The 7818-nt window shown below is 40.6% G+C and overlaps 1 protein-coding gene across 6 annotated transcripts in view; it reads right to left on the reverse strand.

Annotated features, from left to right (window-relative positions):
- The window catches only part of MED24 (mediator complex subunit 24), a 66806-nt gene extending 61994 nt beyond the window's left edge, over nt 1-4812 (reverse strand). For all 6 annotated transcript variants that reach the window (XR_006416382.1, XR_006416383.1, XM_044447054.1 and 3 more), the window contains exons 1-2: nt 4756-4812; nt 724-865 (exon numbers count right to left, since the gene is read on the reverse strand). Coding sequence is in view for 4 of the 6 variants with exons in the window: in XM_044447054.1 (XP_044302989.1) it covers nt 724-856 (133 nt within the window). In the remaining 2 variants the exon portion in view is untranslated. The remainder of the gene's footprint in view (nt 1-723; nt 866-4755) is intronic.
- Between the last annotated feature and the right edge of the window lie 3006 nt (nt 4813-7818).

The raw sequence follows: 7818 nt of genomic DNA on the forward strand, positions 1-7818 counted from the left end.
CAAGAGAGGGACATAAACACATCCAGCAAAGCAGTAGCCAATCCATCTCCTGTTTGGGCTATTCAGACTTGCAGATGACCAAATGTACATTATCTGCATTATGATAAATTAAAAGCATGTATTTTTAAAAACCTGTATAAGCAAAAGCAATATTAGTAGTAGCTTGTATTGACAGTGACCAATAAGCAACAATAACTAGAAACAAAGAGCCATGAGAGGAGTATCAAAAGAAATCCAAACTACAAAACAATTAATACATCTAAGATATCCAATTGTATGGTACCCTGTTATACGTGTAAGTTCAACTTAACCATCTTCTGTAACATCAAAATGCATAATTCTAATGTGATTTAGCTAATTTGTAGCTATCAACTTGCCAAAGTATGCTAGGCAGAAAACATATAATCAAAATACAGAACAATAGTTTCTTTTTAAGAGGAAACTAGTAGCTGCTCCAAATCCCCAGCACCACCTGCATCATCTCTAGAATGACACCACTGATGGATCTTTCTGCAGTAAGTAAACTTGATTTAGCACAGCACTTATAAGGAACTGGAAACCACTGCAATGGCTGGGGTACTTTGAGCAATCAAGCAGTGGTAAAGTGCTAATGTATATGCTGTCAAAACAATAGACACTGCAATTTGTTGCTCAAGGTTACACAGTATAGGAATAACCCACAACCAAACACTTATTATCTGCTATATAAACTATAAACCAGACCTGCTAAATTCAGGATGTCCCATGTAGTCCCCTTAGGAAAGAATTTCTTCATGTTTACAGCCCACTGGTAATCACTCCACCTTTCCTTCCAAGCCTGGAGAATGGCCTGTTTGAGGTTGACAACTTTCATCATTTTCCTTTCCTGAAAGAAATATGGAAAATATGGAACAGCAACTCTGTCATGGATCCCTGTCAAGCTTCCGGCACTGCTAGTTATTAAACAAATAACATTTTTCAGCATACAACATTCTATACCCTTTAAGAGCATTTTCTCAGTACCACCCAGGTGCTTCATGACTGCACAAGGATTTGAACCTTGATATCCTATTCTGTGACTGGCCTGACCTCAACAGGTTCGTTCCATGACTGAATGGAAACCAGAACCTAGATCTCCTGAGTCCCAGTCCTGCACTCTTAACCACTATACCACACTGGTTCTCCCATGGTTAGGTCCACACTCAGTTCCCTACAATCTGCTGTCTGCTGTTCCCACCTTGTCTGAGCATTTCACTTAGAGAAAGTTTGACACTGAAATATAAGCATTAACAGAACCTATTTCTTAGCCAGCATCCCGAAGAAAAGTTATACTTTCCCATTTCCATTATCAATGGAGATAGGGCCTTTAGCCCAATTAAAGAGAGTCACAATCATATGTAATCAAATATTTACATTTGTAAATTGTACAATGTAAATTGTACAATATAAATTACATTTATATCCTGCCTTTTTAAAAAAAGAACTCAAAGTGGCTTACATCATTCTTCTCTGCCTGCTCTCAATCTTATCCCCACAACATTGAGGCTTAATCCAGACAAGACGGAGGTCCTGTTGGTAGGTGGTTCAGCCTTCCAGGCAAGTGATTTTTGCCCTGTTCTGGGTGGGGTTGCACTCCCCCTAAAGGACAGAGGGAATGCTCCTTGACCCTGACCTGTCCCTGGGATACCAGGTGCTGGCAGTGGTGAGGAGCACTTTCCTTCAGCTTCAGCTGATACATTAGTTACATCCTTACCTGGATGAGCAGTGCCTGGCAATGGTGACCCATGCTCTGGTAACTTCCTATTTGGACTACTGCAATGCACTCTATATGGGGCTGCCCTTGAAGATGGTCCAGATACTTCAATTGGTCCAGAACGGAGCTGCCAGGTTATTAATGGGGACCGGCAGATACTCCCATATCACGCCAGTCCTATATCTTCTACACTGGCTGCCAACTGAAGTCTGAGCCCAATTTAAGGTGCTGGTAATGACCTATACTTAAGGAATACAATCCTTTACTTTTCAAATGTGTTTAAGACATACTGCTGTTCTTCAACTTAATTTTGAAAATAGTCAAAACTAAGTCTTTGAATCTTGCTTTGAAATAGCACATACACAGAGAGAGAGGGAAACCTGGAAAACCAGGCTGTGCAATTAAGAAGTACTGTATTCTTCTTTCTTTGCATGATGGTTCTTGAGATCTTATAAGTTAGACTGGGTGGTAGAAAAAGCAGGTAACCTGAATTCTGGGTTTATATTCCCAGATCTAGGAAGGCAAGAGTTTAACTGTAATGCTTTTTCTAGTAAAAAGCAGGGCTGAGCTACAGAAAACAAAAGACAGATTGCTAATCCCACCAGTTCTATTTAGTTTACAGGCCAGATTTGCTTGCTCTGGAGCAACAACAGAGCCGTGTGAGATTAACACATTATGTTGCACATCACACAGACACAATAGTTTAACATAACATAAATGAGCCTGGTCATCTTATGGGTTGCTGAACTGCATATCTCTCCTCACCTGTTCAGAAGGATGACTTTGGAAGATTGATTAGTGCCAGTAATAGCTCTCTGGCATGCACACAATTAGTAGGCAACCCTAACTCTAACCTTAGCTTGTTGTTACATCCAAAATGGAGATTCTGGTTAAACAGTAACTATTTACTGGACTATTTACTACAAATCAGCTGGACATGCACAGGGTAGGCATGTCATGAGCGGAGCCAGCTGGAGCCAGGGGTCAGACTAGATGGCCCAGGAGGTTCTTTCTGACTCATTGTTTCTATAACCTAGGGTTTGAAGTTGCCTCATTTTCAAACTGACTATAGTTAGTGATAATTTGTGATCCCCTGATTCAGACAGAATGGGCTGGTTTAAATGAGCACCGTGAAAAAAAAATCCTTCACACAATCCAACAATATTCCATGGGCTATTTGAGGGTTACTGACCCCTCAAACAAGTCATGACACCTGAGTTTGAACAACATGGCCAGTCACACCATGACAGCAATTAAGGAAATCTGTCCAGCACATGCATGGGGGTTAATAAATCAATGTAACTTGTTAACTACTTCAAGATTGCACAAATCAGATCAATGAGAAGCCAGGTTTAAGGGAAACTGAAAGCAAACGTTTCTGATTTCCTCCTACTGAATGCAGGGGAGGAAAAGGGAAGGGGGAAAGCAAGTGTGGCCATCTTTTGCTTGCCTTATCAAAGGCTCCTAGATCAAGTTAGCAATTAAGATGTAAGTGTTGTCATTTTTATAAATAACTAAGTAATTATACAACAAGAAGCAACTGGAAGGAATAAATGGGCAGTTTTCACTAGCAAAGCAAATAGAAGTGAGTTCTCCCAAAAATCTGTATTATAGTTGCTTTTGTTAACATTGCTAAATGACCAGAGAGCAGAAAAGGGAAGGGAAGTAGCCAAGTTTGCAGGCAACACCAAATCATTCAGGATATCAAAGCACTCTTCAAAGAGCTCAAAAAGGATCTCTCCAAAATGGGTCAGTAAGCATTGAAATTGAAATACAGCAGGCATGTATTCTTACATAATGTGAGAAACAGGTTCACATCATGTAAGATACATGTGTATGTATATTACTCTGTTACAGGTATATTGGCATTGTCTAAGTGGTGATGACACAAGAAAGAAATCTAGAAGTAGGGAGACAGAGTAGTGTAATGGTTAGTCCAAGATTTGGGGTTCTAGTCACCCTTAGACAGAGAAGTTCACTGGGTGACTTTGGGCCAGTCACTGACTTTCAGTCCAACCTACTTCACAGGGTTGTTGCAAGAATAAGATAGAGAGGATGAGGATTGTGTAAACTGCCCTGGGATGGAAAAGTGAGAGAGCTTATTTCCCATAACATTAGAACACAAGTCTACACAATTGAATTGATTTGCTGTAAATTTAGAACATACAAAATAAACCCCTTATACTCCCAGTTAATAATTTACAGCACAATCCTTATACATGTGGCTTTTTTACAGAATTGCTGCCTTTTTCTCACTGCCACTAGTTTTAAAATGGAATTACTCGAATTTATGCAGAAGTGGTCTATAAATCATCATTAGCTATGACGGTTATATAGAACCTTCATGTTCAAACACTGTTCCTCAAATTACTGGTCAGTCAGGGCATCTGCTTTGCCACTATTATAGGAAGCAGGATGTTGGACTATACAAACTTTTAGCCTAATCCAACATGTATCGTTCTGTGCTTGTTAGCTAGCAAAACAGTTTACTAGGACAGCAGTAGTATTGACAGGTAGTGTGATAGCAATATTCAACAAAATCAGGAAAGTCAGAACACTCAAACAGTTTCTCAGATACAGAACCAGAAGAAAAATGTGTCAGCACCTGAAGTTAAATTATGATGCCTTGGAAATACACTGTTCAGTCCTAAATGTATTATCATGCAAGAACACTCTCTCAGAATCACTTAAAACACACCAGTTTTGCCAAATCTGTTGAAGAGCCCCTAAATGCTAGGGTTATATTCTTAAATATTCGTATCTACGACTATGTGTGTCCGCTTCTGCTGTGTATACATTCCCAATGCATACAACTGGCGATGTATACATAAGACTGTGCAAAGCTGAAGATAGCTTTCCTCCAGTCTAGAATAAAAGAGAAAGAGAAGGGTTCCTAAGTTCCATGATCAGAACCGCAGCGGAGGCGGAGATGGCTTAAGCAGAATTAACCCTAAAATACTAGACTGCACGGTTTTTCAAATAAGCTATAGAGGGGAAGGATGCATAAGGAAAACTGCACTTACCAACCCCCTTTCCTGTACAAAGGAAACACACTCCTCTTAGTTCCTGCATTCCGCCATCTTCGCACCTAGCAAAGAACCTCTCCTGGATTGGCTACGTCAAATTCCTATGCCGTAAAGGCTGCTGGGAGTTGCAGTTCTACTTAGCCGACAAACGCTAGCAGCGTGCTAACCCGTCAAGGCTACCGGACAAAATGAGACGTGCTTCTGAGTAAACGTGCAAAGATTACACTGTTTCTGGACTTACTTTGGAAAGGTAAATTAATCATAAAAGTCCCTTCGTTAGTAAATAAATATTGCATCGAAAGTGAAGAGTATATTTTCAAGTACATTTACCCTCTCTTGTAGCAGGATTCCCATTTTAATGGTCCATACTAACCAACAGATTTGCATATATTTTGTATGTGTTCATTCACTTGTACAGTTGCATATTTAGAAATAATTACTATAAATTAAACAAAAATGCAATACATCTCAGCAGTGTGGGAGAAATGATGACCAGCTGTTTAATCTGCTGCCTAGGTGGCTAACTTTTGGTAGGAAACTGCAAAAGCCCTTCATTCCTTTCCTAGATTCTTGATCTTTAAACTGGGCTTGAACAGGTCAGACACTGAAGTATAGGATGCCTTGTAACAGAGGTCTATCCTCTGATAGTCCTTCAAAGAAAACTCTGCCTTTTCTTCAGCAGGACCCAATCTGCACAATTTTTGTTGTTTAGTTCACAATCTCATGGACAACATTCCTCCAGGTCCTCCTGTCCTCCACCATCCCCCGAAGTCCATCCAAGCTCACACCCACTGCCCCAGTAACTCCATCTAGCCACCTCATCCTCAGCTGTCCCCTTCTTTTGCCTTCAATTGTTCCCAGCATTAGGGTCTTTTCCAATGAGTCGTTCCTTCTCATTAGGTGGCCAAAGTATTTGAATTTCATCTTCAGTATCTGGCCTTCTAAAGAGCAGTCAGGGTTGATTTCCCTTAAGATTGACTGGTCTGATCTCTTTGCAGTCCAAGGGTCTCTCGGGAGTCTCCTCCAGCACCACAATTCAAAGGCCTCAATTCTTTGGCGCTCAGCCTTCCTTATGGTCCAGCTCTGCGCAATACCGCTGGGTTATTTACCCTGTGTGGGGCATGAAGAACTCTTATCATTATAATCAGTAATTAATATAGTGCCATCTATATACATGATGCTTTAAAAAAAAGAGAGGGCAAGTTGCTACCTCAAAGGATCTGTAATCCAGACAGACAAGAGTAGAAGAGGAGGGAAATGCAAGGTAGCCCTTAGTACTGGCACAGAAAGCAACTACAAAGAAACCATCTCTTCAACAGACATAGCAAGAAGAGCATGTGATAAATACTGAGATTATATATCATTCTGCACTTGTGGGACAAGAGAAGTTTTTTGTGTGTCTGTACAGTTGGAAACAGAATATTACAGTTTGTTCTGAATCCAGCAAGACTTTTCTTATCACCTTCCCCTCCTACTTAGCAAAACAGTGGTTTTGCTGTAGGATTTCCATTTTCAACAAATAGAGAAAATCATAACATTCCCATCATAGCCACCTTGACTGTGGTTTTTCTTGAGAGGAAGGCAGATTACAAATATACAAATAAATGCATTATCCCCATGCCATGGCAGGAAAATCGCCAACTGCTTCATTTCTATATCACCAGGCTGCTCTTAAAGGCACCAGATGAGAGCTTGTTAAGAAATGAAATTTCGGAAGGTTTTCACTCTGAGAACCCTTAGAGCCATCATACCTGCTTTTCTCATCCAGCAGGGCATTTCTCTTGCTCTCGTTCTCCCTGCCTTTCCAGAAAGCCACATTTTGCATGCCTCTGGCCTCACAGCTTCTGACTGTTCTAGCATCCATTTCTGTCATGTGCCGCTCTGTTTCTAGTGGAAGACTCCATGGTGTTTGCCATCTGGCTGGAAGAATCAAGCAGTGACATGGAAATGAACCTGAGGAGGTAGAGATTAATTCACCAGTAGTGGGAGGATGCTAAGCTGTCAGCCTACTTACCCTGGGAATGGATGCTGCCACAGATGTGAACTGGACTTACTTAAAATACGAGCCACATGATGAAACAGATTCTGATTCTGATGCATTAGAAACCATCTGCTTCAATCACCTTCCCTGAAAAGCAGGCCTGTATAAATGCCTCAATTGTATGAGACAGCAGAAAAGGTTAACTTTGTAGTATTAAGTGTAGAATTCAGACTCATAAGAATACATTTGAAAAGGAATCTTCAAGTTTCTAGTCCACACAATTGTTTTTTAAAAGTTAAACTAAGGTAAAAGGATGCCAAATAAGATTTCACATGGTCTACAGCAGACCCATAGCATTTTGTGCTTCCCTGTGATTCAAAAGAAGAATAAAGTCTGCATCAAAAGTGGGGAATACAGTGTAAATTACACAAAATAGTTCTGCATTTATACTAATTGCAGAATAGGTCTTATCATGCCATAGAATTTTGATATTTACATATTTATTTGTTTATTAACTGTATAGATTTGCTCTAAATGTTCATTTTTGGTACAGAGCACACAAACCCCCATCCTGCCAATGGCACGATGAGCCTCATTTCAGTTCCCCATAGATTAATGGAGTCACTGTAACTTTCCCCCAGGATAAATGTTTACAACCTTCCAGTAAAACAGATTATTTTGATCCAGCCTGGTTTTTGACTCACCCGTAGAACTGAAGTTGCCTTGGTCATCATGGTGAATGGACATTGGCAGGATAACTGATTCTCAGCACTGACAAGATGGTGGTTCTGGGAGTGGATGGTTCATCTCTTCAAGAGGATGTTCAAGTAGTGTTGGATGGGGCATGACTGACCCAAAAAACTTGCTGCCTGAGGCAAAGAACAAGATAGCACCCTTCTCCCTTCCATACACAGAAGCTGACCAGACTGACAGTTGACTCCATCTTCAGAACTGCTGACATGGCAACAAGAGGCCCAAGTCACCTCAGTAGCACAAGCACCATTGACCAGCATAGTCTGGCATGCCAACTGCAACTTCTCCTGCAAAGAGGTAATCTTTTTGGTTAGGATAGCTGTGTC

This window comes from Varanus komodoensis, unplaced genomic scaffold (assembly GCF_004798865.1).
Source record: "Varanus komodoensis strain SLA01 unplaced genomic scaffold, ASM479886v1 scaffold50, whole genome shotgun sequence".
NCBI classification, from domain to species: Eukaryota; Metazoa; Chordata; class Lepidosauria; order Squamata; family Varanidae; genus Varanus; species Varanus komodoensis.